The sequence below is a fragment of the Lynx rufus genome, unplaced genomic scaffold (genome assembly GCF_022079265.1).
Source record: "Lynx rufus isolate CCGP_SWC_20201006 ecotype Redwood Valley unplaced genomic scaffold, mLynRuf1.p SCAF_4, whole genome shotgun sequence".
Lineage (NCBI taxonomy): Eukaryota > Metazoa > Chordata > Mammalia > Carnivora > Felidae > Lynx > Lynx rufus.
Genome location: NW_025814856.1, coordinates 17,690,506 through 17,717,827, shown reverse-complemented (window position 1 = coordinate 17,717,827; position 27,322 = coordinate 17,690,506). Strand labels below are relative to the sequence as shown.

At 45.2% G+C, this 27,322-nt stretch overlaps 2 protein-coding genes and 1 pseudogene across 7 annotated transcripts in view; 2 read left to right on the top strand and 1 right to left on the bottom strand.

Moving 5' to 3' along the window:
* Positions 1-2,108: 2,108 nt before the first annotated feature.
* QARS1 (glutaminyl-tRNA synthetase 1) lies at positions 2,109-9,110 on the top strand. The gene is made up of 24 exons (XM_047096361.1): positions 2,109-2,255; positions 2,407-2,554; positions 2,915-3,024; positions 3,183-3,258; positions 3,664-3,728; positions 4,329-4,382; positions 4,519-4,579; positions 4,939-5,010; positions 5,116-5,201; positions 5,379-5,465; positions 5,877-5,976; positions 6,088-6,166; positions 6,248-6,356; positions 6,462-6,592; positions 6,700-6,792; positions 6,904-7,041; positions 7,129-7,216; positions 7,302-7,445; positions 7,582-7,686; positions 7,876-7,968; positions 8,087-8,214; positions 8,308-8,374; positions 8,449-8,574; positions 8,968-9,110. Exons 1-24 carry the CDS (start codon positions 2,139-2,141, stop codon positions 9,016-9,018), a joined length of 2,328 nt encoding a protein of 775 aa, XP_046952317.1. The 5' UTR covers positions 2,109-2,138; the 3' UTR covers positions 9,019-9,110.
* Positions 9,111-10,323: 1,213 nt separating this feature from the next.
* QRICH1 (glutamine rich 1) overlaps positions 10,324-27,322 on the top strand; it is a 52,314-nt gene continuing 35,315 nt past the window's right edge. The window contains exons 1-4 of one of the 6 annotated variants that reach the window (XM_047094598.1): positions 10,324-10,478; positions 11,929-11,988; positions 13,943-14,162; positions 20,128-20,457. In XM_047094598.1, the coding sequence (XP_046950554.1) occupies positions 20,149-20,457 (309 nt within the window). In that variant the 5' untranslated portion in view covers positions 10,324-10,478; positions 11,929-11,988; positions 13,943-14,162; positions 20,128-20,148. Of the gene's footprint in view, positions 10,479-10,897; positions 11,204-11,928; positions 11,989-13,942; positions 14,163-20,127; positions 20,458-27,322 lie in introns of those variants that run through there. The other 5 variants (XM_047094597.1, XM_047094599.1, XM_047094601.1 and 2 more) reach the window with 5 other exon arrangements.
* Positions 22,331-22,458, bottom strand: LOC124525179 (uncharacterized; annotated as a pseudogene).

The following is a 27,322-nucleotide window of genomic DNA, read 5'->3' as shown; positions in this document are numbered from 1 at the left end:
CCCCGTGACCAGTGTTGGCTTTTCTCTATGGGAACAACAGCACAAGGACCGTAGTGGGGTTGCTGGCTGGGGGGGTGGGGCTGGGGTTGGGAGCCTGGAGAGCTGGGTGTGAGAACCTGCGAAATGGTGGAATTGCAAGATGACTGCCATTGGCTGGCATACTGTGGGAGGGCCTGCTAGGTATGGGGTACAACAGGATTGTGCTGGGTCTTTACTGTGTGCAGCTCCAAGTGTCTAGCCACTGGGGGTCTGCCTGTACCGGATGCACTGATCAAGGGGCTCCGTCCATCCCTGACCTGCTGCTGTTGTGTCTGCCATATAACCTTTCTGTGGCATCTGCACTGTGGCTCTACTGCCTGTGTGCTGTCAGTTTATGCCCCGGGACCCTGCTTCTTCCCATGCCACAGCTGGGCCTTGCAGACTGTTGCCTGGCTTTTCTCCTTGTGATCATCTTTTTCTTGATTTTCTTTGAAGTGGTGCCAAGGGCTCATGCAAACTAGCCAGCCCCTGGGCTGGGCCATAAAATTTCATGATTCTGTCCTAAGTCCTAGGGCTCCAGAGGACTGGCTAGCCTGCCACTGCCTCTGGTGGCATTCTCGGTAGCACTGGTGGGGCTACCACTTCATCCTGTGACATGGAGCCACAAGGTCCACAGGGTACGCACCATGAGAGAACCAGAAAAGGGGTTAGTCCCTGACTCCATTGAGGGGGCCATCACCAGACCTGCAGGACTCAGTGATGGTGGTGATGGTGCTGTAATAAATCCTTTGGTGGCATCAAGTACAGAGGGGACAGTGGATGTGGCAGGCACTCTTCAGCATAGGCACCTTTGTAGTGGGCTAGGCACCTGTAGCTGTAGACTCAGCATAGGGCTGGTGTGGCTGAGGCTCCCCTTCTTGGTGCCTGTCTATGGCACCACTGTACTGCATCCCCTGCTCAATCCCCTACACCTAGTTGGCCTTGCCTGGGCTGAACATCAAGCTGGTGTCATGGGGAGCCAAGACACAGGACGAGACTTAGATATTGATAGAGTGTGTGGCACTGGGAAGAACCTGGATGTGGTCATCATGTGGGACCCAGATGTAGGCCCAGAAATGAAACTTGGTCATTAGTGGGATATAGCCACAAAGCAGGACACAGAATATGGATAGACTGCAGTCAGGATCCTGCCCAGTTCTTGAAGGTACACGAGTATTAGTGACACCAAAGCCTCAAAGAGCCTGAGTTCCAATCCCAAATTTGGGGATCTCTTCACCATGCTAGCAGCTCCAGTTCCACAAAGAAAACAGACTGTTCTGTTTTAGCCCCATTCTCAGCAGGTCCTAGAAGTCCAGTGAGAGACGGTGGCGAGACCCTCCCAAGCACAATAGGTATCCTCAAGACAGTATTTCATCTGCCCCACCCTATCCCAACTTCAGTAAAAGCCTTGTCAAACACTTGCAGATGGTTTTCAAGGTCTAACTTGCTGGTGGTTTTCGTGACATTTGCATGCTTTGATAAGGGGAGGGTAATTGTGACAGAAGATTTTAAAACCAAATCATTACAGAACATCTACGAGGTGCTTCCTGGCCCAAACCCCTCTCTCTCCTGACCAGGTGTGTCTAGGTGGGCGCCTGAAAAGTGCCAGACTTACAGAGCCCGCGCTTCATCTTGACTGGATTTCCCGGGCTTCATTTAGCTCAACTGTTTCCATGACAACTCCAAAGCTGTTAAGTCAGAAATGTGATAGGGACTCGCAGTTGCTCCCAACAACGGAACTAGGATGGTCCCAAGGTTCCCAGGGCTGAAGGAAAAAAATGGAAAAGCAAAGGGCCATGCCTGCTTCTACCTCCTGCTTCTGTGCTGAGCACCTTCCCTCCAGGTCGGCGGCAAATCTCCCTTAAAGTCCTATCGCCCTCTACCCCTTAACCTCCGCAAGAGACCGCGAGCGCAAAGACGGAAGTGAAGCGCCCGGAAAGGCGGGTTTGGGCCGGCTCTGCCTTTTAAAGGGCGCTGAAGACCCTGGCGAGCCCGCCCCCTCCCTTCAGGAAGGCTACCATTGGCTTTCCCTGGCGGCTTCGCTCTCTTATTGGTCAGTGGGCTAATGCCAACGTGCAGATTGGCCCCAAAGTTTTCTTTCGGTTTCCGGTGTGCCAGCGATGGCGGCCCTGGACTCCCTGTCGCTCTTCACCGGCCTTGGCCTGAGCGAGCACAAGGCCCGGGAGACGCTCAAGAACACGGCTCTGAGCGCGCAGCTGCGCGAGGCGGCGACCCAGGTGCGAGTCCCTCTGTCCTTGGCCCGGGCTGCCGACTGTGCCCCAAAGCTGGGCTGGGTCCCGATCCCGATCCTGACCTACCAAACTTGTCTAACTCAGGCTTTTCTTACTGGGCGTGGGGCTTCTCTCCTGAATCTCCTCGGACTCCCAGGCGCAGCAGACTCTGGGCTCCACCATCGACAAAGCCACCGGGACCCTGCTCTATGGCTTGGCATCCCGACTCAGGGATCCCCGGCGTCTCTCGTTTCTTGTGAGCTATGTAGCCAATAAGAAGATCCACACCGAGCTCCAGCTGAGCGGTGAGACCCCTGCCTGTCCTCCCACTTCCACCTCCAACTCCTCCCTTTAGCCAAGACCGCTGTCTGCCCTTTCTGTCAAGTGCCCCAGCATTCTCTAGATGCTTCATACTGCACTCCTCTCTAAACCCAGGCCCTGGCACTGAAGGATGGAGAGGGCCACCCCTGGTGAGACTGACTGGGGAATAGTGTAGGTCTGAGGGAAAGCCTCTTAACTGTGGTCTCAGGGCTTCTCTAGGGTGGTGGTGCAAGGCTTAACCTCTGAGGAGGCAAAATTGTGATTGGGGTTTCATTGGGGTAGGTAAGGCCTTGTCTACCTACTTCTTGGAGCTGTGATGTCACTCACTGATTCTTCTTTCTCAGCTGCCCTTGAGTATGTGCGAAGTCATCCCCTGGACCCCATCAACACCCAGGACTTTGAGCAGGAATGCGGTGTGGGTGTCATGGTGACCCCAGAGCAGATTGAGGAGGCTGTGAGTCTTTCCTTAGGCATTGGGTACCTCCTTAGTGCTGATCCTGGAAAGGAGTGGCTCATCTTCTTCACCCAGGCAGACCCAGGGTGAGACTGTGGGTGCCTAGTGCATTTCTGAAGAACGCTTTTCTGAACCACATTGGTTTGGCTTTCTTGCAGGTGGAGGCCGCCATAAATCGCCACCGGCCCCAACTCTTGGAGGAACGTTATCGTTTCAACATGGGACTGCTGATGGGTGAGTAGGGCCTGTGTCAGGGGACTATATTGTTCTCTCTGGTCATGCCTTCTTTTCTGGGTGTAAGTGAGAGAGAAGAGGGAGGAATAGAGCATCTTAAAAGTGGTCTGGTTGGGGGGTGGTGGTGTGCCTGGGTGGCTTAGTCAGTTGAGTGTCTGACTCTTGATTCCGGCTCTGGTCATGATGTCACAGTTTGTGAGCACAGAGCCTGCTTGGGATTCTCTCTCTCCTCTCTCTCTGCCCCTCTCCCCTCTCAAATAAACAAACATTAAAAACAAAACAAAAAACAGTGGTCTGGCTGGTCCCAGGCTCTGGTTCTTGAGGTCAACCAGGACCTTTTCAAGGAAGGAGGGTGGGAAGTGTCCTTCTTGGCCTTTCTGCAGCTCTTTGTGCCCATGTTTCTAGGAGAGGCTCGAGCTGTGCTCAAGTGGGCAGATGGCAAAATGATCAAGCACGAAGTAGACATGCAGGTGGGCAACTCCTTGAGCTGCAGCAGGCAAAGACCCTGCCATGGACAGTGCCTAAAGTCCACTGAGGGGTAATTGGGAGTGGGAGGGGAAGAGACACTGTCCATATTCTGATGGTGGATAGTAGAGCCTGGTGTGGAGGGGCAGCACCTTGGTGGGCAGTGAGAGTCTTGGGCCTCTGGATTGTGCCTAATTTGGGGTGAGTTTCTTTTCTCTGGACTTAAGTTGCCTTATATTGTAAATAGGGGTGATAAATTGCCTTATATTGTAATAGGGGTGCCTTCATCTCAGGATGATGGCATAGAATCACAAGAGGCTGATGGCTGAGGTAGATTGTTATCTTGATGCTGAGCCCACAGTTACTCTCTGTAAATGGCAGTTTTTGTTACCTGTTTTGCTACCAGTTTTTGGACTCTCAGGGGGGACGGAGCATTTGAGGCCAGCAAAACCATGTGAGGAGCAGAAGTGGGATGGGCTAGGTAGGTTTTTCAAGGCAGTGCTTGTAGGCAGGCCAGGAAGCCCTTAGGTGGGTGGGCAGGTTCCATCAGGTGCTTCTTGAAAGAGAACACTCCTGTTTCAGCCCTGACTCTGGTTTTTGCTCAGGTCCTTCACCTTCTGGGGCCCAAGACGGAGAATGATCTAGAGAAGAAGCCCAAGGTGGGGCTGAGTATGGTCCTGGGTCCCTGGGGATGAGGTGGGGTGGGCTGAGACTTTAGGCTGGGGAAGGGAGTATGTGACTCCAGTGATCCCAAGACCAGGAGAGACCCTGACCCAATTTCTGGGCTTCTTTCAGGTGTCAAAAGCTCGGCCAGAAGAAAAAGACCGGAGGACAGCAAAGGATGTGGTAGAGAATGGTGAGAGGCTTGAGGTTCCTGTCTGATTCAGCTCCCTGGACTTCTGGGCTTTCACCTGATGGGTCCTTACAGCCCAGTCTCCTCAGGCCATTAGCATACTCATCACCCTGCCTTCTGCTGCCAGACTGGAATTCCTGGTGTTTCCTTTGTTCCCATTACCCAGAGACTAGTATGAGGAGAACTGAGAAGTCTGGCTCTGTATCTCTTATCTCTGTGGTTAGGGAAAGAGGGGCCCGCTTGGTTCTATTCTGGTTGCAGGATGTAGGTAGCACTGAGAGGCAACTCCCTGAGCTGAATGGGATAGTTAGCTGTGTTTAGAGGATCAGAGGATTAAGTTTTCCTTGTTCTATTCTTCACAGGTGAGGCTGCTGGTCAGACCCTGTCTCTGATGGAGCAGCTCCGAGGGGAGGCACTTAAGTTCCACAAGCCTGGTGAGCAGGCAAATCAAAACCCTGGGGAGGGTGAGCAACTCTTACATCCAGAGTATGGAGCATTGGGCTGCAGCCCAGTCCTCAGGCTTATTCTGGCCCTGGCAGGTGAGAACTACAAAACCCCAGGCTATGTGACCACTCCACATACGATGGATCTACTGAAGCAGCACCTGGAGATCACTGGAGGACAGGTGTGTGGAAGTACTGCAGGAAAGTTAGTGCCATCAACACTTGCCAGAGGGCCTGGGCTGCTTTCATGCTGCCCCATCCAACCTATCACCAGAGCCTCCCTGGCAAGGGGCATCTGTTGCTTTATAGTAGTCTTGAGTTCTGGTTTAATTTCTCTGTTCCCATTTTCTTTATCTCAGGTACGTACCCGGTTCCCACCAGAACCTAATGGAATCCTGCACATAGGACATGCCAAAGCCATCAATTTCAACTTTGGCTATGCCAAGGTGAGTGTGTGGGAATCTGGCAATCAGGGTGACCACCTGCTGCTCCCTTGATTGGATACCAGAAAAGTGTCCTTGCCTTTCCTTCTGCTCCTATAATGTTCCCAGAGCAGACAAAGGCCATGGAGGAGAATCACATATGTGATAGGTACCTAGGAATCCATTGGGCTTATTGGGAAAAAGTTCTGGGTGAGACAGTGAGTTCAGCTTTGGGGAAATGCCCAGTGCAACCCCTCAGGCTAAGAAAGAGGCTGTTTGGTGTTGATGTAAGATTCCTTGTTTAAGGTATTTCGATACAGAGGATGAATGAAACTCCTGAAGGCATTTCAATTCTGACCTGGGAGAGCTCAGTTCAACGAGTTGGATTTTGGGAGCTGATGATGTGAGAATTCACATATTCTGTGACTCTCCTAGGCCAACAATGGGATCTGTTTTCTGCGCTTTGATGACACCAATCCTGAGAAGGAGGAAGCAAAGTTCTTCACTGCCATCTGCGACATGGTGGCCTGGCTGGGTATGGGCTGGGCAAGGCCTGGGAAGAAAGACCTGGTGGTCTTTCTTGGGCTATGGCTTGCCATTGGGTATCCCTGGTTGGATGTTCACATTGTGTCTTTTTCTGCCCCAGGTTATACACCTTACAAGGTGACATATGCCTCTGACTATTTTGACCAGCTGTATGCCTGGGCTGTGGAGCTCATCCATAGGTGAGGCCAGGTCCATGATGTAGAGCCAGGCAGGCTGCCCAGGACATAGCTATCTTGGGTGCTCACACCTTTTCCCCATAGGGGCCAGGCGTATGTGTGCCACCAGAGAGGAGAGGAGCTCAAAGGCCACAACTCCCTGCCCTCACCCTGGAGGGACCGTCCTATAGAGGAGTCACTGCTGCTCTTTGAGGTGGGATTTGGGGGGTGGGGGAAGCAGCTGGATCTTTGTGGGTCAGGATGCTGAGAAAGAGATGCCTCTGTGCTGAGAGGCAGCCTGAGGCCTTGCTCCTGTCAGGCAATGCGCAAGGGCAAGTTTGCAGAGGGTGAGGCCACACTGCGGATGAAGCTGGTGATGGAGGATGGCAAGATGGACCCTGTGGCCTATCGAGTCAAGTACACACCACACCATCGCACGGGGGATACCTGGTGGGTGTGAGCATGGGGTGGGGCTGTGGAGTTGTAGAGTGGGGTGGTGGGCCATGGGTAGGGCAGAGTGGGGTTGGATGGTGGGGCCCATTGCCTATGCCCTGCAGGTGCATCTATCCCACCTATGACTACACACACTGCCTCTGTGACTCCATCGAGCACATCACCCACTCACTCTGCACCAAGGAATTCCAGGCCCGGTGAGGGAGCTGGGCCCATGGGTGGGTAGGGCCAGTGGGATTCTAGTAGCCCTTCCTGTGGTCTCTGTCTGGTCTGAGGTGGCCAGACCTGACTCTACCTTCCCACCCCAGACGCTCTTCCTACTTCTGGCTGTGCAATGCATTGGATGTGTATTGCCCTGTTCAGTGGGAGTATGGCCGTCTCAACCTTCACTATGCTATTGTGTCTAAGAGGAAGATTCTCCAGCTTGTGGCAGCTGGTGCTGTGCGGTAGGTGTAATCGTTTGCCTCATTATACGTTGGCGGTACTAGTGGCATGTACTGCCAAAGGGCTTTTCACCACCTCCTTGCCCACAGGGATTGGGACGACCCACGGCTCTTCACACTCACAGCTTTACGTCGGCGGGGCTTCCCGCCTGAGGCCATCAACAACTTTTGTGCTCGGGTATAGCCCAGTGGGTTTGGTGGGCAGGTAGGGATTGAGGACAGCATTTGCGGTGTTGCTGACTGATGCTGATCTTTCCTGCTAGGTGGGGGTGACAGTGGCACAGACCACAATGGAACCCCATCTGCTAGAAGCCTGCGTGCGTGATGTGTTGAATGACACAGCCCCACGGGCCATGGCTGTGCTGGAACCATTACAGGTCATCATTACCAACTTTCCTGCTGCCAAGGTAGGTATGCCTCAATGTGTGCATGCGTGCGTGCGTGCGTGTGTGCGTGTATGTGTATTGGGGGTGGCGCACCTGGGTCTGGGCATGGGGGGGTCTCAGTGCCTAGTGTGACTCAGACACCTATCTCCTGCTATAGTCCTTAGACATCCAGGTGCCCAACTTCCCGGCTGATGAGACCAAGGGCTTCCATCAGGTTCCCTTTGGACCCATAGTCTTCATTGAAAGGACTGACTTCAAGGAGGTAAGTGGGTGTGGAGGGTACTGTTTGCTGCTAAGCCCCGTCCTGAGGTCCCTTTATCCTCTTCTGTCAGCCCACCTACTTCTTACTTCAGATGAGTCAGTCCCTGCCAGACATAGAGATGGGGGAGAAGCCTCTTGTACCTATTTGACCCATTCAGTCTCTTGTGTCTGCATCACTTCCTACCTCTAGGAGCCAGAACCAGGCTATAAGCGCCTGGCGTGGGGCCAACCTGTGGGCCTGAGGCATACAGGCTACGTCATCGAGCTGCAGCATGTTGTCAAGGTGAGAGCTGGCTGCAGTCTTCCTACCTCAGTGCTTGCTGCAGGGAGGATCTGGGTACGTGCAGCTTCCAGTCCTTTTAGTGGTTCCCAGGTCTAATTGCAGGCCCCTTGACTTCCAGGGTCCCAGTGGCTGTGTAGAGAGCCTGGAGGTAACCTGTAGACGGGCAGATGCTGGAGAAAAGCCCAAGGCCTTTATTCACTGGGTGTCACAGCCTCTGACATGTGAAATTCGCCTCTATGAGCGACTGTGAGTGAACAGAGCTGGGGTGCGGGCAGATACAAGATGGGCATTGCCTGCTGTGGCTACCCAGCTGGAGTCTGACCTTCATTCTGGCTGCAGATTTCAGCACAAGAACCCTGAAGATCCTGCTGAAGTGCCTGGTGGATTCTTAAGTGACCTGAACCCGGTAGGCTCCTGGGGTGTAAGGTGAGGGTGGTGGGTCTCCCTGGCTGGATGGCCACCTGAGTTCCCTGCCCACAGGCATCGCTACAAGTGGTGGAGGCAGCGTTAGTGGACTACTCTGTGGCCCTGGCAAAGCCCTTTGACAAGTTCCAGTTTGAGCGGCTTGGCTACTTCTCCGTGGATCCAGACAGCTGCCAGGGACAGGTGCTTTTTACCTGCTTGCCCTTTCTACAACAATGCACTTGTGGCAGCCATTTACTGTGGCATTTACTTTGCCAACATTCCCTTAGTTAACTGAGTTGGGGTTCATGTTTTACTGATGAGGAAATGGGTTCAGAGGTCCATGCACAAAATTTTGTATGGACTCTGGCTTTCTTACTCCTCAAGGTGTAGGGGTCAGCCATAGTGGTGGTTATAATCCTTATAAAATGGAGGCCCAGAGCCATCAGTCCCCTACTCACAATCATAAAGTTATTGAGAACCTGAGTGTTCTGACCCTCAGCTCCTCAGGGACGAGGTGAGGGTAGGGTCCAGTGAGGTCTGGGCCTTCTAGTCTGGTTCTGGCTCGGTTGTCATTCTTCCCCCTCTGCCATCCAGCTTGTCTTCAACCGGACTGTCACACTGAAGGAGGACCCAGGAAAGGTGTGAGCTGTAAGGAAGCCTCATGGACCTACCTCATCCTTCTGGAAGCTAGGGGTACCCAGACTCCATGTCAATAAAGAACAGCTAAATTCCCTGGAGTCTGTGTGTTATCTGTCTGCACTTCCAATCTCTAAGGACCTTAGAGATTTGCTGGGGGTAGGGAGGAGGTGCAATGCACACTGAGCAATACGGACAGCTCTGAAACCACTGTTGCATTTCTGGCGCTCAAGAGCAGGCGCCTGGGCCTGCCTGATTTGAAATCCTCTGCATCTGGTCTGAGGCACTGGCAGGATCTGGGTGTTGTTCCACTGTTAGGAACCTTGTGCTAGAGGGATCTGGAAGGTTTGTGTCTGCCTGTGTGCCTAGGCAGATGAAAACAGACTTGGTTCTCCATCCAGTCATTCAGCAAATAATTATCGAGTACCTACTATGTGCCAGGCACAATGAGACGAGGAAGACTTCTGTGGTTTGCCTTCTAAGATGACCACCTAGTTGGGGAGACAGAGGGTGGCTAGGCACTGCAAGAGAGATCTCCCTGGGGACTGCAAGGCTGGAGGAAATTCCTGACCCAAGTCTGTGCCTCAGACTACTCTCAAGAAGTGACTCCTTAGGGAACCCCTAAGGACCAAGATGTTTGCCAGGGCAGGAGAAACAAGTGCAAGGGCCCTGAGGCCCTTTAAAGGAACTCTACAGGAGAATGGTTGCCCTCTGGGGCAGTGTGGGCTACAAGTGAGGCCCACGTGTGCCTGCAGCTTTAACACCCTCCACATTTTCCCTGTATACAAACACAAGCCTACCCAAGGCCTGCTTTAAGGTGGACTGGGTTGCGGAAGGCTGGATTAGGATGACAGCAGATTGAAGAGGGGGTTCCCAAATGTTAAGGACTCCTGCTGGAGAGTGACTAAGGCCTTACCAGGTAGCATTACGGTATGGGGGCGCAGGGCCTAGATCTGGGGCTATGGGCGCTACCTTAAGCAAGAGACCGGGCCCCGCCCCACGTGGGGCTGCGCAACTGAAGGAGGCCTGGGATGGCTGCTGAAGGTTGGTCCAGAGAGCAAGCTTCTAGCCCCAACCAGCCCAGGCTCCAACTCCAGGCCAATCTCCGGCCCTGGCTCCGCCCAGCACGGAGGGGCGTCCGAGGGCGGGGCGCTCCGCCCTACACTCCAGGCTCTTCTTGCGGTTTCTGGGGCCCGAGGCCAGGCCTCTAGCTTCGGCAGAAGCGTTCCCTTTAAGTTTGGCCAGGAGGCAGCCTCAACTCTCGCGGGATCCGACGCTTCGGTTATCGCGAGAGGGGCATTCGGCACCCATTGGCTGTGAGGGTTGAATGTAAGATGGCGCCCAGGGAGCTGTGAGGGGAAAATCCTGTCGATCTTGGAGCGGCGACGGCGGAACCGGGGCCCCCAGTGGTGCGGTGGGGCCGGCGGGTAGAGCGGCGGCGGCGGCGGCGGCGACGACGACGTCGCCGGGTGAGGGCTGCAGTGGGGGCAGGGATGCGGCGAACCTGCGGGCCTGAGACAGCGGGCCCACCCCACACAACGGCGGGCGGGGGCGGGCGGGCCGCTGCCTCTGGGCCCAAGAGACCTCGGGGCGGCTCCGGAGTGGAGAATGTCCCTGGGCTCGCGCGCCCCCGCCCCTTGTGGGGTGTAAGAGAGGCAGGTCGGGGACTCGGGTGGGCGCGGCGCGCGAACGCGCACTGGTGCTCGGGCGCGCTCGGCCCTGTTTATACACGGGCGCGCGCGCGCTGTGCGGCCCTCCCGGTGCGCGTGGCCGCCGACGTGCGCGTTCCCGGTCCGGATATCTCGGCTCCTGGAGCTGCGGCCCTTAGGCAAGAGCGGCTTTCTGTGGCGCGCGCCCGCCCGCGACCCCCGGCTTCGGGACGCGCGCCCCGCTGTTGGGTGGCGGCTGCGCCGCCGCCGCGAGGACGCGCGGGACACCTCTGCTGTGTGGAGCGGCGGCGAGCTGGCGGGCGGCTCGCAGTGTGAGGAAGGTTGTGGGTTGGGCCCTTCCTGCTCTGGTGACGTCCCCGGACCGCCATGGCCTAGGCCTGGGGAGAAACCAACCGGCTTTGCAGTCTTGCGGTTCCGCTCCTCTAAGAGGCGGGCGAGATTGCTCGTTCTTCTGGAAGAATGCAGTGACTTGAGGCCAATGTGCGGGAAAGGTGCTGCCCTGTTTCTGAAACAGAGCCCTGTAGGTTTGTGAGGGCAGCGAGCCCCTTCGAGTTTCCTCACCTTGTTCTGGTGCTTTGTGCTGGAGAGGGAAGGTTAATCCTTTAAGGCCTTTCGGCGGTACTTGCTTTCTTGTCATTGGAAAGTAATTCTTCCATAAGCGCAATTCCTACACGTCACCTCTGTGCGCTCCGGAAGGGGATCCTCTTCTGTGGACGTGAAACTACCCGAGCTCTAAATGCCACTTTAAATCCTTAAATGCAACCTTTTCTTCTGTGTAGGTGGGAGGGGCTTACTTGTACTCTGTTAGACTAAGGGAGGGCCCCGCATTCGCGCAGCCAAAAAGTTGCCCAGGACAAAATTGGAACGACCTGAGAATCTGCTTTGCCTTCTTTTGTTATTACACAGTTCCCCAACAGAAATTTCTAAAATCTGTTCATGTATTACTACAAAAGTCACTTTTGATGTAGAATTTCGATCCTTTTCAGCTTTTTGTTTTGTTTTAGTTCCAGTGCTAGGGGAGTTCTAGGTTTGTTCTAGAGAAAAATGCACTTCTTTTTTCTAAAACAAGACATCAGTTTTACAGTCTTGCCTAATGAAGTTTAAGGAAAACGGAGCTAAGGGCAAGTAAAATTAGGAAATCTGATAATGATGGGGGTAGTTCTTTTTAATATACTGTATTTTAAGAACAAAGTTAAAATTTAAAAAGAGGCTGAGGATGGAAAGAACTTCTTTGTTCTATCTTCTTCAGAATGTTACAAGTCTTAAGAACTCAGGACAAGCAGCAGAAATACATGCAACATGGTGACTGGTGAGTTAAAATCATTCATATGCTGAAAATATGTGTGCAGTCTTTTTCCTAGTAATATTGAAACATTACAAGTCCTGCCAATCATTCTGGGTGCTGTCTGACAGAAACTGCTAAGTGCTGGAAAATTGAAGATGGGGGAGAACTGCATCTTTGAATCCAGTAACAGTTTACTCCTTGAACAGTTTACTCTCTTGAAGTGTAAGCCAGCGCAACTTTCAGGTTTTAGCATGAGGACACACCAGCTTTTCTAAGGAACTTAATTGATTGAAATAAAAGCAGTGAAGTTTAAGATGCACTTAAAATTTAACTATACCTTTTAGGCCTGCTTGTTCCGGAACATGTTTGTTTTTAACTATTAAATTTGAGATGTGTCTTTTAAGTTGGTATTTGTAGATAATATTTTTTTGTAAGCTCATTAACTTCAATTTGCCTATTAGGAGATGTCCTACTTCCAGCCTTCTGTGATGAATAGTTTGTGTACCTCTCAGGAACCTTTTGCCTTTCCACCTCCCCTTTCCAATTTTATGTTGCCATTTCACAGAAAAGATCAAATAATGGTTCATGTTTTTTGTGGATTTGAATTGCTCCAAAAAGGTAACCAAATGTCAGGGGCTCTAGGTGTCGTCTATCATGACAGCTTCAGAATCAAGGATCTCTTCCCTCAAGCTTGCATGGTTTTAATTTAATCAATTGTGTTTTGTCCTCCGTGTGCCATGCTTGCTTGTCTACTTTTTAAATGGCGACCCTTTATTGGCAGAGGTCTTTTATTTCTCAACCTTAGAATGAGATGTTACACAAACACCTGTTTTTTTGTGTTACTTTGTACTTAGTTGCCCTGATTTTGTTACAGATGTTTTAAGTCTTCTCCAGGCTTTGCTTAAATGCTTCATTTGTCACACTGGATTGTGATTTCTGGTTGTGGCTGCATGAAGAAATGATAGATTAACTTCTTGCTTTGCTGAAAAGGGGAAAAGAATGAACCTTTGATGTCACACTTGAGGCTAGAGCAAAATTGTAGGTAGAGCTTGTGGGCTGTATCAGAAAGCTTTTTTTGCTTTTTGAAATATCTATCAGTAAATTCAGATGATCTGTATAAAATTTAATGAAAAGTTATAAGGTGAACCACTGTGTAACTATCACCTCTTCAAGAAATAGAACAGTGCCAGCCCCCTGCACCCTTCATGGGTCCCTTCCTGGTCATAGCTTCTCAACCACTAGAGATAATTACAATTCTGACTTCTGTGATAATCACATTCTTTATTTTTCTTTTTATTTACCACCTTCATAGCCCTCAATGTAGTTTTATTTGCTTTTGAATTTTTGTAAGTGGAATCATGCTGTATTTTATGGTTTCCTTCTTTTAGCATTGTGAAATTTATCCATGTTGTGTGCAGCTGTAGTTCATTTATTCCTGTTTCTTTATAGTATTCAGCTGTGTGACTATACCATAATTTATTTATCTATCGATTCTACTATTGATAGACCTCTAGATTCCTTCCAGTTTGCAGCTGTTATAAACAATGAACATTCTTGTATAAGTACCTTTGTATATGTGTGTATCATATACCTAGGGGTAGATTGCTGAGTTATGTGGAAAGGATATTGTCAGCTTTATTAGTTAATGCAAATGGTTGTGCCAGTTTACAGCCCATTGATCTTTGGTGGGAATGTAAATTTATGTTTCTGGTTGAAAGTGTGTTGTCCAAAAATAGAACCATGGCAAAAATGCCCCTAAATCAGGGTCTCCTCTGGTAAAAGTATGGAACAGGTGAATGGCCCAATGAGGTAATAGCTATCACAAACCCTGTATTGGGTTAGTATCTTTAAGAATAGAGGTGTATCTCCCAATTGCTTCTTTGAAATGACTCTTTATGTTAATTAGAACAAATGTGACTGTAATTCCTTAAAGTAGAAATTGATTTCTTTTTTAATGTGAATGTGTTCTTCAAACCAGATTTAAAAAGCTATGAGGAGCTATTGCTAGAGTAGATGCGAACGAACCTTAAGAGGGGCCCGAGAACCTGACTGGGTAAACAGGAAGAGGCAGGGCTCTGAGGCAGCTCAGAGTTTCTTCTCTTAGTCCATCTCATATTCAAGACCCACTTTGTGGAGCTGCATGGGGAGCTGGGAAGAGGTATCAGAAATTTGAGGAGACCCAAGAAAGGATGATTCTGGTGAGTACTTAGGCCTTCCCTTAGAACATAAATTGAAAAAAATTCGCGAAGAGACCTATGAAAATGTAATAGATTGTTGCTTTGGAATAACCTTTGTTCATCATATCTTCTTGTGTTCTAGTGATAAAATAATAAAAGTAATGATCACTTTGATACATTGAGGGCCTAAATCTGTGTCAGGCACTGTACTAAGCTCCTACTAGAAGGTGGTGTAGGGGAACTACTAGTGATTAATGGGTGCAAACAAGTGAAAATTTCCTAGGCCTGTTGGTAAGGGATTTGCATATTGTTTTGCAAAGCAGCTATTCTTAAAAGTATTCAGAAGCAAATGCTTGTTTACAGACTCCCCTACACCAATGAGGTCCCAAGTGTTTTCCTCTCTTCCCTTTTCTAATGCCCAGAAATTGGGAGTACTCAACTCTCCCTCCAGCTTCGTGTTTTTCTGAAGTATTTTAATTATTCTGTTTATTTACTGCTCCCACCAAGCCTTTGACTTGGAGCTAATTAAGAATCTTGCTTCTTTGAAAGGAGTTTCATTAAGTTTATCCATTTCTGTATTACCAAGGCTCACCCTTGTGTTTCTTGTGAGCAGCATCTTGAAGAAGTTAACATTTTTCATTATTATGCAAACTTATGGTGCTTGATGATTTTGTTTTTTAAGAGTTTCAGATTTTGAGGGGAAAAGCACGCTATGATCAGCCAGAATTGTTGTGTTACTGTTATTGTGGTAAATCACTGTGTAAAAGTATTACTTTTTAATTTTCTTTTGGTTTAATATAAATTGTGGAAAATACAGGAGAGTATTCAACAGGAAGAAATTTAAGTCCTCTGATTCTACCACCAAGGCATAACTACTGTTAGCATTTAGATGCAGTTTTTTTGTTTCTTTTTCTCTCATATGGGTAAATAATACTGGTATATGTAAATAAAATTGTGTTGGTTCCTTTTTCACACATAATGTGCTTCTGTGTTGTTAAATTTAAACAAGCAAACATTATGTTCAGGGGGCAAGGAATCTTCCAGGTATTAACATCTTTTTTTTTTTTTTTTTTTTTTTTTTTTAAGCTACCATGTTAAAGATCTGTAGAATTACACTAAATCCTTAGGAGACTTTATATGAAATTTGGCATATAATAACAGTGGCATAGCAAGTCAGTGGGCAAAGGAATTTCAATAATTCAATAAATGATACAGGAAGGACAAGTTGTTTTTGGAAAAAATATAGTTAGACTTTTACCTATACAAAATAAATTCTAAATGGATCAAAGCATTTTATTAAAAAATTACACTGGAAATTAAAAAATTGTAGGTGAATAATGACCTGATTTTAATGGTAGGGAAGACTTTTTTGGAGCATAAAAAAAGAAGAAACCATCACCACTATTGAAAATGTGTTTAATTTCTCTCTCTCTCTCTCTCTCTCTTTTTTTTTTAACTCACTGATTAACCTAAAATATTTAAATATATTTCTGAAGCTTTCCCTCCACCGCGCCTTGTAAGCATCACTTTTGTGTCTGGTCAAATGCTGACTAAGTGTACTTTCATTATTGGGGTGTGTCAGTCTGGTGGATAGTGCCAAGTGAGCAGGTTAAAAGGACAAGAAATGAAGCCATGTGTGTTGTAGTCTGTATGAATGGGCAGATTGGAATGTTCTTCCAAATTGACCTTTTCTATTAAATTTTTAAGTTCTCCAGGGTGTTCCTGGATGGCTCAAGTCAGTAAATCATGCAACTCTTGATCTCTGGGTTGTTTGTTGAGTTCAAGCCCCACATTGGGTGTAGAGATTACTGAAAATAAAATCTTAAAAAAATTTTTTTTAAGTTCTCCATTGAATCCGTTATTGGTTAATATTTTTTAGCTACCTCTGATTTCAGTGGCTCTCAAGTGATTATGTGGATTTGTACAGAGTTGGTGAAGAACCTTCTAGGGGCTTAGTGAAAGAAAAAAGCAATGGGAATTGGGAAGCAATGGCTGCTTCTGCTTGAAGCTCCACTGACAGGCTCTAAGCTTGGAATGCTGCAGAGTGTGTTATACTTTGTAGTTTAAACTGCTTAAAATACAGAAGGTGTTTTTATCATAAATTATTTCAAATATTTTCACAAGGATACAGAATAGAATGAATACCTGTTAATGAGCTTTTATCAACAGTTTCTAAGTTTTATAGAATTTTACCTACTTCAGGCTGTTGGTGTTCTGTGTGTGTGTGTGTGTGTGTGTGTGTGTGTGTGTTTAATGAAAGCTTAAAGAATGAACTTTGAGGCTTTATAGAAGATACATTTCCAAGCTTTTATTCCAATTCTGGGAGCTGACTATTCATCTATTCATCTATCTTACTTGTCGTTACTGGAATAAATTTATAGCTGGATTAGATTTTCTTATAGTGACTTTTTTTTAAGGTAGTATTCTGGAAATACGGGATTTGTTTGGAGGAGAATGGTTTTATCATCTTTGGAACCTGGATTTTTTAAACAAATATGTCCTGAGTTTAATTTGGTATGAAATGCTGTGTTCTAAAAGATTGATTAATTACAAGCTGTATTCAACTTTGCTAAATGTTTGTCGAAAATAGAGGATGTGGTATGGGGGCGCCTGGGTGGCTCAGTCCGTTGAGCATTTGACTCTTGATTTTGGCTCAGGTTATGATCCCGGGGTTATGGAATCAAGCCCCGGGTCTGGCTGAGCATGAAGCCTGCTTTGGAGTCTCTCTCCCTTGCCCCTCTCCCCCGCTCGTGCTTGCTCTCTCAAATAAAAAAAATTTTCTTTAATTAAAAAATAGAGGACATGGCACTTTAATTTCTTAATCTTAGTGGGAGGTCTAGAGATACTCTAAAATTAGTAAGTCTACATATAAATAAAGGTTTAAAGGTATGAAAGTGAACATTGGCAAAAATAACAATGAGATTGGCAGGGGTTGGTGAGAGGAGGGTGATTTAAAAGCCCTAAACTTACCTTTCCTGAAGGACAGGTCAGTGTTTCAAATTGGTAGATCAACAAAGCATACTTAGGTGTTTTGTTTTTGGGTTTTTTTTCTATACTGTTTGATGAATATTTTTTCCTTAGAAAATGGATGTGTTACTTTTACTGCCCGCCCCCCCCCCCAAAGAAACAAAAATAAAAAAACTAGTTGTAATTCTACCCTGGAAACTGAAGAAAATTTGTTTCTAGGAAAAGAGTTAGTGTAGTCCTCCTTTATATTTAATATTAGACTTCAGATAAAGCTTAAGCATCCTCATTAGTGAAACTTGAAAGAGTGAAGGAAAATAAGTCACTAGGAAGTTTCTAGGGACTGCCTTTACCAAGCAATATTTGTGTGAAGGTTTTCTGATTCTATTAACTTATTTTGCAGTTTTTTTGGTTCTTAATTGTGTGTATTTCTTTTCTCCCAGATTTGAGACAAAATGTTTTGCCCCATGGTTACCCATATTTTTTTAAAAAATTGCTTTGACACAGTAGCGATCATTCCAGTGCAGACAGTCTTCAGAATTCGGTGTCAGTATTTTATGGGAATGTAATTGTTGAAAATAAATTTAGGGAAGTGTAAATTTCAATTGACCTCTGCCATTCTTCTGTAATGGAGGTAGAAAATTGAAATATGTACCAGCATGGTACAGAATCAGTTAATTGCTATTCATATAGCTCTTCTTTGTCCCTTTTTGAGCAGAAGGGTAGATGTGATGAGGTATTTAGAGTCACATGTGAATTTTGTGATGTTATTGGGTCTATACTATGAGAGATGCCTTCTTCAGAAGGAAATTCTAGTCATGATGCTCTTATCAGAAGGGAGATTTGACACATTCTGTGCCAGTGTGGTGAGTGATTGTGGGTCACCTACAGTGGAATGGCCTGCTCTGAATAGGTAACAGAAGGATGGGGTGTTTGGCCTTGGTGATGTTCTTATTCACTTGTATCATGGCCATTGTTGAGAGCTTAATTTTGAAGTCTTACAGCAGACCTCCTAATTTTCAACTCCCCTGCAGCAGAGAGAAAGAAGGGAGAACTGAGCAAGGCAAGTGGTCAAGAAGAGAAGTGGGAAAGGGACAAACGAGTTGTATTTCAGGAGATTAGAGGTCTTCAACAAAGATTTTAACTTTGCAGTCAGCTGGCCTGTGCTTGCTTTTCTTTGCACTCTATTGCCTTTGGGGTGTCCTGAGATGTAGAGGCTCTCCTCAGAGTAGTGGGTTAAGGTTTGATTTTAGGCAGGATAAGGTATATGTGCTGTTCTTTATTTATGGAGAAATATATTTGCAATGTATTATATGCATCGTTATAAAAGATTTACTGTTGTGTCAATGATGTAGGGAAAGCACCCAAATATAACTTGTATACTATATACTTAGAGTGTCCCACAGAAATGTTGCCAGTGTTAGTAACTTAATAGCAGTAAGGATCATATGTTTTCTCTGGTCTCACGCTTGTCTTGGGTATATAGGCCGTTTTCCCAGGGTGTATACTGACCATTTACCAGGAGAAGGCTTAACATTTATAATTGTAACTTACAGATGTTACAGGAACAGCTTAACATTTATAATCGTAAGTTATAGATGTTACAGGAACAAAGAGCCATAATCCTTCTTGTTCTACATTGAATTGCAAATGTAACATATACATATAAACGTACATATACATATGAAGCACCTACCATGTGTCAGCCATCTGAGAGGATCAGGACACAGTCTTGTGTGCCAGGAGTTTAGAGCCAGGTGGAAGAGATAAGATGATTACCCATATGCCTTATATCTGTAACATAAGGCAGAACATCTGGGCAGTGAAAGACTGATATTTCTAGTGTTGATGCCTTTCTAGTCTTCTAGCCTTTCTTTGATGGTTCAGGGAAACAAATAACTTTTCCATTTGCGATTGATAAGAGTCCTTTCTGGCAAAAACGTTCACTTGGTTTGTGTGACACTCATATCCTGCTGCTGCTTTTGTTCTGGAGGTGGTTCTGATCCAGAGGGGAGGGAATAATATGAAATCAGCAGTGGCAGGCAACTAATAGTCCGTAGATAGATTGCATGGTTGTCCCCCAGGTAGTTGAGAATTACTATCCACCCCTGCAGATTAATCCTTAGGGTAAATACCCTGATGAAAAATTTGCAGAATTGACTTCTGAGTTTTAGGAGTGACCTAGTTATTTAAAGCACTATTCAACTTTGCCCACTAATTTTAATATTAGTTAGCACTTATATAGTACTGTCTGTGTCAGGTACTTTTCTCAGAGTTTTATATTTAATCTTCATGTCAACTCTGTAAGGTAAATACTATTTTATTTATCCCCATTTTATACACAAAACCAAGGTTAACTAACTTGTCTAGTGTTTCAAAGCTAAAGAGAGATTGAGCTGAGATTTGAACCCAGGCAAGCTAGCTCCAAAATCCATGCTTCTGACAAGTAAGCTATGCTACAAAACAATGTGAGCAGTACATGGCAAGCTGGGATTTTTGGTGTTTCTGGTGGGAGATGAAGTATATATCCCCTTTTTCTCAGGTCTTGCTGTGGCTAAGTGGCATACATGTTTTTACTATAGGACATAGTTGGCGGTGGAAATTGAACATGTCACTAGGAATCCCTGCTCCTGGCTTCCTTGGTCGTCCTCTCTGTGATGATCACAATAGTTTTGCATGTGACTTTTATTGTCCAGTGCTTGGCTCTGCAGAGAAGATGGCATTGGCCTAGTGCTGGGTGGAGAGTGTGTTTTCAGCCTGTTTCATCCAGTACTGTGACGCATGCCTTTGTTTTTTGTTTTCAGTGTGATAGTTTAAGAAATGTTTATAGAAGCAATTTTTAAACATGGGTAACTTAAAAAAAATAATAAGGTGGTATAATAAATTACTGTATTTTGGATTCCTGTATACAGCTGCCCTGAATATTCTACTCTGATGCAAAAGTGATTGATTGCTGTGTGCATTTCAAAATACGAAAACAATAGCATAATTTTGACTTCTGACCCTTTATTTTTATTTCTAGGAACCCTAAGGACTCTGCAATATGAATAATTCTCTGGAGAACACCATTTCCTTTGAAGAGTACATCCGAGTAAAGGCGCGGTCTGTCCCGCAGCACAGGATGAAGGAATTTCTGGACTCACTAGCCTCTAAGGGGCCAGAAGCCCTTCAGGAGTTCCAGCAGACAGCTACCACTACCATGGTGTACCAACAGGGTGGGAACTGCATTTATACAGACAGCACCGAAGTGGCTGGGTCTTTACTTGAACTTGCCTGTCCAGTCACCACCAGTGTTCAGCCACAAACTCAACAAGAACAGCAGATTCAGGTTCAACAGCCACAGCAGGTTCAGGTAAAAGGGAGATGTTGAGGTGCATCCTATTTAGTAGATTTTATTTGCCATCAGGGTTTTGGTTAGTAGGAACATCACATCTATATACAGATATCTGAGGTTATTTTCACTAAGGGAATATTCTGTGTTTTTTTGAAACATTTTATTTAACACAATGGCTTTCATATATAGTACAGACTAAAAATATTTGCAGCTACCATAAACTGAAACGATCACAGATACTTGCCATTTGCTTTGGAGAATTAAACAGTACAGAAATTAGAGGTCTTCTGGGACTGGACTCGGATGTGACATAGCTGTGTGTAACTGAAGCTTCCCTTTTGTCTGTGTCACCCTGGGTAGATCAAGAACATAGGAGGGGCTTATCTTTTCTCATTACTTACAAGCATGACATTTGGAACTTATTTTAAAATGGGTGTGATCTGTTTTAGTGATCTTCCTTTAGTTGTATGGTTCCATGACTCAGGTCACTTGTAGATTTCCAGGTCTTCATTTACTGTTTATAATCCTCAGGAAATAATGCTAATTGATAATGAGCTTACAGAAAGAGGAGGAACTAATAAATTTGCCAAGATTTTAAAAGTGCCTCTTTAGGGGTTCCTCATATGAAACTAACAGTATGCTCCATTTACAAATGCTCCTTTCTTGCTATTGTCTCTTGTGGTTCTATTTCATTTTGCCCTCGATGCTTTTTCCACTAAGAATTGGAAAGGGAGTAGAATGTGACTGAGGGGCAAGAGGGTGGAGAGGTATATCTGGTGAGATAGAAGGCGCCTTTACTCCTTAGGGATGCAGACAGGTATATTGGAAGAACATGGGTCTGGAGTTGTATTCTTGGGTTTAGATCTGGCTTGACATGATGTAAATTTTTTCAGCCCTAGGTTTTTCATCTGTTAAATAGGGATAATACTGTTTAGTGAGACTGAATGAGATAATAGACCAGAAAACATCTGGCACACAGAGGAATGCAGTCATTGTTTATTCCATTCTTTGTAAGGAAGGAGGGCAGGGTACAGGAAAGGTAGATAAGAGAAGGCTGGCTTTTTGGTTTAAGAAATTATTCTGCTGTTATTTACAGCTTGGACTTCTTTTTTCATAAGATTAAATGGTTTGGGATGGGGCATCTGGCGGGTTCAGTTGGTAGAGCATGCGGAGCATGTGACTCTTGATCTTGGGATCATGAGTTCAAGCCCCACATGGATGTAGAACTTACTTTAAGAAAAAAAAAAAAAAAAAAAAGGAAGGGGGTACCTGGATGGCTCAGTTGGTTTAGTGTCTAACTCGATTTCAGCTCAAGTCACAATCTCACAGTTTGTGGGATCGAGCCCCAAATCAGGCTCTACACTTACATCATGGAGCCTGCTTGGGATTCTCCCTTGCCTTCACTTTCTCTGCCCCTCCCCTGCTCGCCCTCACTCTTCTCTCTCTCTCTCTCTCTCTCTCTCTCTCTCTCTCTCTCTCTCTCTGTCTCTCTCACTCTCTCACTCACTCACTCTCAAAATAAGTAAACATTTAAATAAAAAAAGGAGGGGGATAAAAATGGTTTGGGATTTGAGTTTAAAGTGTTTGAGACTTTGTTTTCAAGACGGCTGATTGAAGTCACCTGTTAACTTCATTGTCGTTCTCCAAAACCCCTGTAAATAAAAGAAGTGTAAATAATAATAAATCCATGAGATAGGTTCAATATGTTGGATTCATAAGAACACATATTTTCTTCATTCTAAGTAACTTAAAAAATACTTTCAAAAAAGTAGTGCTGGAAAAAACAAGTGCCATCAAAAAACCACTAAATCCGGGGTACCCGGGTGGCTCAGTTGGTTGAACATCCAGCTCTTTTTTTTTTTTTAATATGAAATTTATTGTCAAATTGATTTCCATACAACACCCAGTGCTCATCCCAACAGGTGCCCTCCTCCCATCCAAGTACTAACCAGGCCCGACCCTGCTTAGCTTCCGAGATCAGACGAGATCGGGCGTGTTCAGGGTGGTATGGCCGTAGACCCAACAGGTGCCCTCCTCAATGCCCATCACCCACTTTCCCCTCCCTCCCACCCCCCAGCGTCCGACTCTTGATTTCAGCTCATAATCCCAGGGTTGTGGGATCAAGCCCTGTGTCAGCATAGAGTCTGCTTAAGATTATCTCTCTCCTCCGCCTGTCTCCCCCGCTCGCACAAGTGCTGGCTCTCTCTCAAAAAAAAAAAATCACTAAATCTGAGAAATTGCTAAGAGAGAAAGCAAACAGAATCAGGCAACAGAAGAATTAATGTAAAAGAGAACTTTTAGGGAAGGTGGAATAGTTCTCAGGGTGCTCTAAGCCAAGAAGTTAAGGATACAAAGCAAAATTCTCCCCTGGGGCAACCTCAGTCTCCCACCAGTTGGGACTGACCAAGGGTGTAGAACACACATTTACATATGTATGTCTGCATATATTATGCGTATAGTTGACCCTTGAACAACATAGGTTTGAACTACACAGGTCCCCTTCTATACAAATTTTTTTTGAGAAATACAGTACAGTACTGAAAATTTATCTTATGATATTCTTAATGACATCTTTTTGTGTACTTTATTATAAGAATATATAATAGAAACAACATACAAAATATATGTTGACAGTTTTAGTTATCAGTAAGGTTTCTAATCAACAGGTTTTTAATAGTTAAGTTTCACAGGAGTCAAAAGTTTTATATGTTGATTTCTGATTGCAAAGGAGTTGGTGCCCCTAGCCCCTGCCATGTTCTTCAAGGGTCAGCTGTGATAGATACCAGGTATAGGATGAAGGTGGCTCTTCTAATAGGTGGGGAAAGGATATATTCCATTAGTGGAGTAAGGCAGTCTACTACTCTTCTTGGAAATAAAGTCAGATACCTCTCCTAATACAGACCAGATAGGTGAAAGAGTCAGATAAAAACAAAACAGTAAGACCATTAAAAGACAGTATAGAAAGTCTTTGGAATTCTAGATTGTGGAAAGCCTTCCTAAGGAAGAAAGTAAACTCTGAGATAGCTTTACCCAATCTTTTTTACCCTGAAGGAGTACTTGAAATAATTTTCAGGTCTCAGGGAACCCCTGCATAAATATAACTGTATTTGTGGGCACCTGGGTGGCTGAGTCATTAAGCATCTGATTTTGGCTCAAGTCGTGAGCTTATTGGTGAGTTTGAGTCCCCCATGGAGTGAGCTCACCCCCCCCCCCGTATCTGTCTCCGCCCGCCCCCCCCCCGCCCCTCACTCACTCTCCTCAAAAAAAAATTGCTGTATTTGTATATCTCACAGAATATTAGCTTGATCAGCAAGTTAGAGGCATAATAATTTTAATAATAACTATCAATGTTCTTTTGATATATTTTTTTGTGGATTTACATTTTGGCCAACTTATTAGGCTGTCTTTTCTTGGTGTGGTTCTCTTCCCCACATAGGTTATCAGATTTTTATTATTATTATTATTATTATTATTATTTTAATTTTATTTTTTATTTTTTAAAATTTACATCCAAAATAGCATATAGTGAAACAATGATTTCAGGAGTAGATTCCTTAATGTCCCTTATCCATTTAGCCCATCCCCCCTCCCATTAAAAAAATTTTTTTTAATGTTTATTTATCTTTGAGAGAGAGACAGAGTGTGCGTGGGGTAGGGGCAGAGAGAGAGGGAGACACAGAATCTGAAACAGGCTGCAAGCTGTCAGCACAGAGCCCAACGTGGGGCTCAAACTCACAAACTGTGTGTGAGATCATGACTAAGCCGAAGTTGGACACCCAACCAACTGAGCCACTCAGGTGCCCCTAGGTTATCAGATTTAATTCAAGTTATTAGCGTGTATGTCTTTTTAAAAAAGTTTCCTCCTTGAACATTTTTTGCCTTTTTCAAGTAGTCCATTTCTACCATCTAAATTGCTGAGATAAGGATTGTGGTATATGGTATGTATGTGCAAGAGTAGTTTTTTTCCCCTCTTTAAAATTAAAAATGACCTTTGAGCCAAGCATTCTTGGACCAAAGGGTAGTTAATCCTAGCTTACCTTTCTTGAGACTGATCTTTCTTTCCTTTTCATAAGTTTTAAATTAAAAACTCTTAAGGCAGTGGCATCTGGGTGGCTCAGTCGGTTAAGCAACCGACTTAGGCTCAGGTCATGATCTCACGGTTGGAGTTCAGGCCCCGCATAGGGCTCCATGCTGACAGCTCAGAGCCTGGAGCCTGCTTCAGATTCTGTGTCTCCCTCTCTCTGTCCCTCCCCCACCTCTCCAAAATAAATAAACGTGAAAAAAAATTGTTTAAAAATAATATATTTTCATTAATAACTGGTTTAAGCCAAATGGGGTTTAGTTTTTCTAAAAGTTGGCTTTGTAGATTAAATAAAATTAAATTGTATTACCTAATGTTACTTACATGAAAATTGACATTGTTATTCTAAAGCTGCCAAAATCATAAGCCAGATAATATTAATAAAAATATGAATGGGGCGCCTGGGTGGCTCGGTTGGTTAAGCATTCGACTTCGGTTCAGGTCATGATCTCATGGTCCATGAGTTCGAGCCCCACGTCGGGCTCTGTGCTGACCGCTCAGAGCCTGGAGCCTGTTTCAGATTCTGTGTCTCTCTCTCTCTCTGCCCCTCCCCTGTTGATGCTCTGTCTCTCTCTGTCTCAAAAATAAATAAACGTTAAAATTAAAAAAAAATATATGACTGACAATACAACTTTATATAAAATTTTGTAAAAACATTTTTTTCTGAGTGATATCAGAATCAAATATACCTTGCAGTTACAAAATTATTATACACACGTTGGTTTTTTGATATCTTATAGGTCTGTACTTAGTTTAAAAGCATAATTTTTGAAACTAAAAATAGCACATGAGGCATAAGGAGGTTAAGTCCTATTTCAGTAGCTAGTATTTGCACCCAAGCTGTTTTAACTTGAGACTGTGCTTCTTTCTAGTGTTTCTAACACACAAAGAACTCTTAGAAAGTAGAAAAAAATAATTAGTAAAAAAAATGAACAAAGGATATAAGACAATTCATAGAAGAAGAATACAAGTAGTGCTAATAAGCATATCAGAAGATGTTTCTTTAACATTTATTTTTTTGAGAGAGAAGGAGTGTGAGCCAGGGAGGGGCAGAGAGAGGGAGACACAGAATCCAAAGCAGGCTTCGGGCTCTGAACTGTCAGCACAGAACCCGATGTGGGGCCTAAACTCCTGAACCAAGAGATCATGACCTGAGCTAAAGTCAGCCACTCAACCGACTGAGCCACCCAGGTGCTCCAGGAAGTACAAATTTTAAAAGTGAAATACCAGGGGTGCCTGGGTGGCTCAGTCAGTTGAGTGTCCAACTCTTGATTTCGATGTAGGTCATGACCTCGTGGTTCATGAGATGGAGCCCTGCCTTGGGCTCTGTGCTGACAGTGCAGAGCCTGCTTGGGATTCTCTGCTCCTTCCCTGCTCATGGTCTCTCTCAAAGTAAAGCAGTAAACATTTTAAATAAATAATAAATGTGAAATGCCATATTTCATTTATTAGGTAGGGTAACATTTATAAAGATTTCACCCAGGGTGGCAAGGGTATGAGAGGATAAATTAGTGTAATTTTCTTGAAAGTGATTTTGGCAATACTTATAAAATTTTTTTTTTAAGTATGCATACCATTGGCTTTGCATTTGTGTTCACAGATACATGTGTATACAAGGATATTCACTGCTGCACTGCTTATAATAGTAGTAACACTAGAAACAAGTCACTAGATAAGGGAAATGGTGAATAATGGTACAATTGTAGTGTGTCCTGTGCAGTCAGAAGAATGAGGTAGATCTTTGCCTATTGACAGGGTAGGATGTGTAACAGATTGCTGAGTGTCAAAACCGGTTTAGTATCACTGATTTTTAACATGTAGAATGTCATGGTCCTTGAATAATAGTAGTAAAGTTCAAAACAGTAACTGGGCTGGGGAGTGGGTTGCTAAGGAGGATAACTTGAATTTTTTATTTTTTAGTTTATTTTTGAGAGAGAGAATGTGCTCATGTGTGCAGCTGAGGGGCAGAGAGAGAGAGAGAGAATCCCAAGCCGCCCTGCACTGTCCGCACATAGCCCAATGTAGGGCTCGAACCTGCGAACTGTGAGATCATTACCTGGGCCGAAATCAAGAATCGGATGCTTAACTGACTAAGCCACCCAGATGCCCTGAGAGCTTGAATTTTTCATTAAACATGAACTGCTTTTCTAATGAAAGAAAAGTGTTGTTTGAGAATATTTTGCTTTGAACTTGTATGTACAGAGCAATAGTTCTTAACCTTTTCTTCCCTATCCCAAACATCTTAATGTCTTTTTATTTGTAAAGCCCTTTACTCTAGATGCTTGGGTACAGTAGTGAGCCGACAGAAAGCTCCCTGTATACAGGAGCATACATTATAGCTGGAAGGAGATAGATGGTACGTAAGATAAGAAAAATCTTCTTATATAGTGATAATGCAGGGGAGTGAAAAAAAAGCAGATGGAGGTAACCAGGGTAAGCCCCAATGTGCTCTTGACATTTGAGTTAAGACCAAGGAGAGTTGGCAGATGAGCCACGTGATTATCTGAGGAAAGAGCATTCCAAATCCGAAAGCCCGAAGCCTGCTTATTTAAAAAATGGCAAAAAAAGCTGGTGTAACTAGAGTGCACTGAAAGAATGGATGAGGCTAGAGAGGTGACATGTGTATGTACTGAACAGACCTGCCTTTCTCAATTCACGGGTGAAAAGGCTCTTTGCCTCATAGTACAGTTGACTCATGAACAACATGGGGTTAGGGACGTTGATCCCTTGCACAGTTGAAAATCTTCTTATAATTTTTGACTCCCCCAAAACTTAATTGTTTACTGTGGACCCAGAAGCCTT

Coding starts and splice junctions, on each gene's coding strand:
- QARS1 (XM_047096361.1), top strand. CDS start 2,139: ATGGCGGCCCTGGACTCCCTGTCGCTCTTCACCGGCCTTGGCCTGAGC. Junction 7,687..7,875: donor AAAGGACTGACTTCAAGGAG/GTAAGTGGGTGT, acceptor TCCTACCTCTAG/GAGCCAGAACCAGGCTATAA. Junction 7,969..8,086: donor AGCTGCAGCATGTTGTCAAG/GTGAGAGCTGGC, acceptor CTTGACTTCCAG/GGTCCCAGTGGCTGTGTAGA.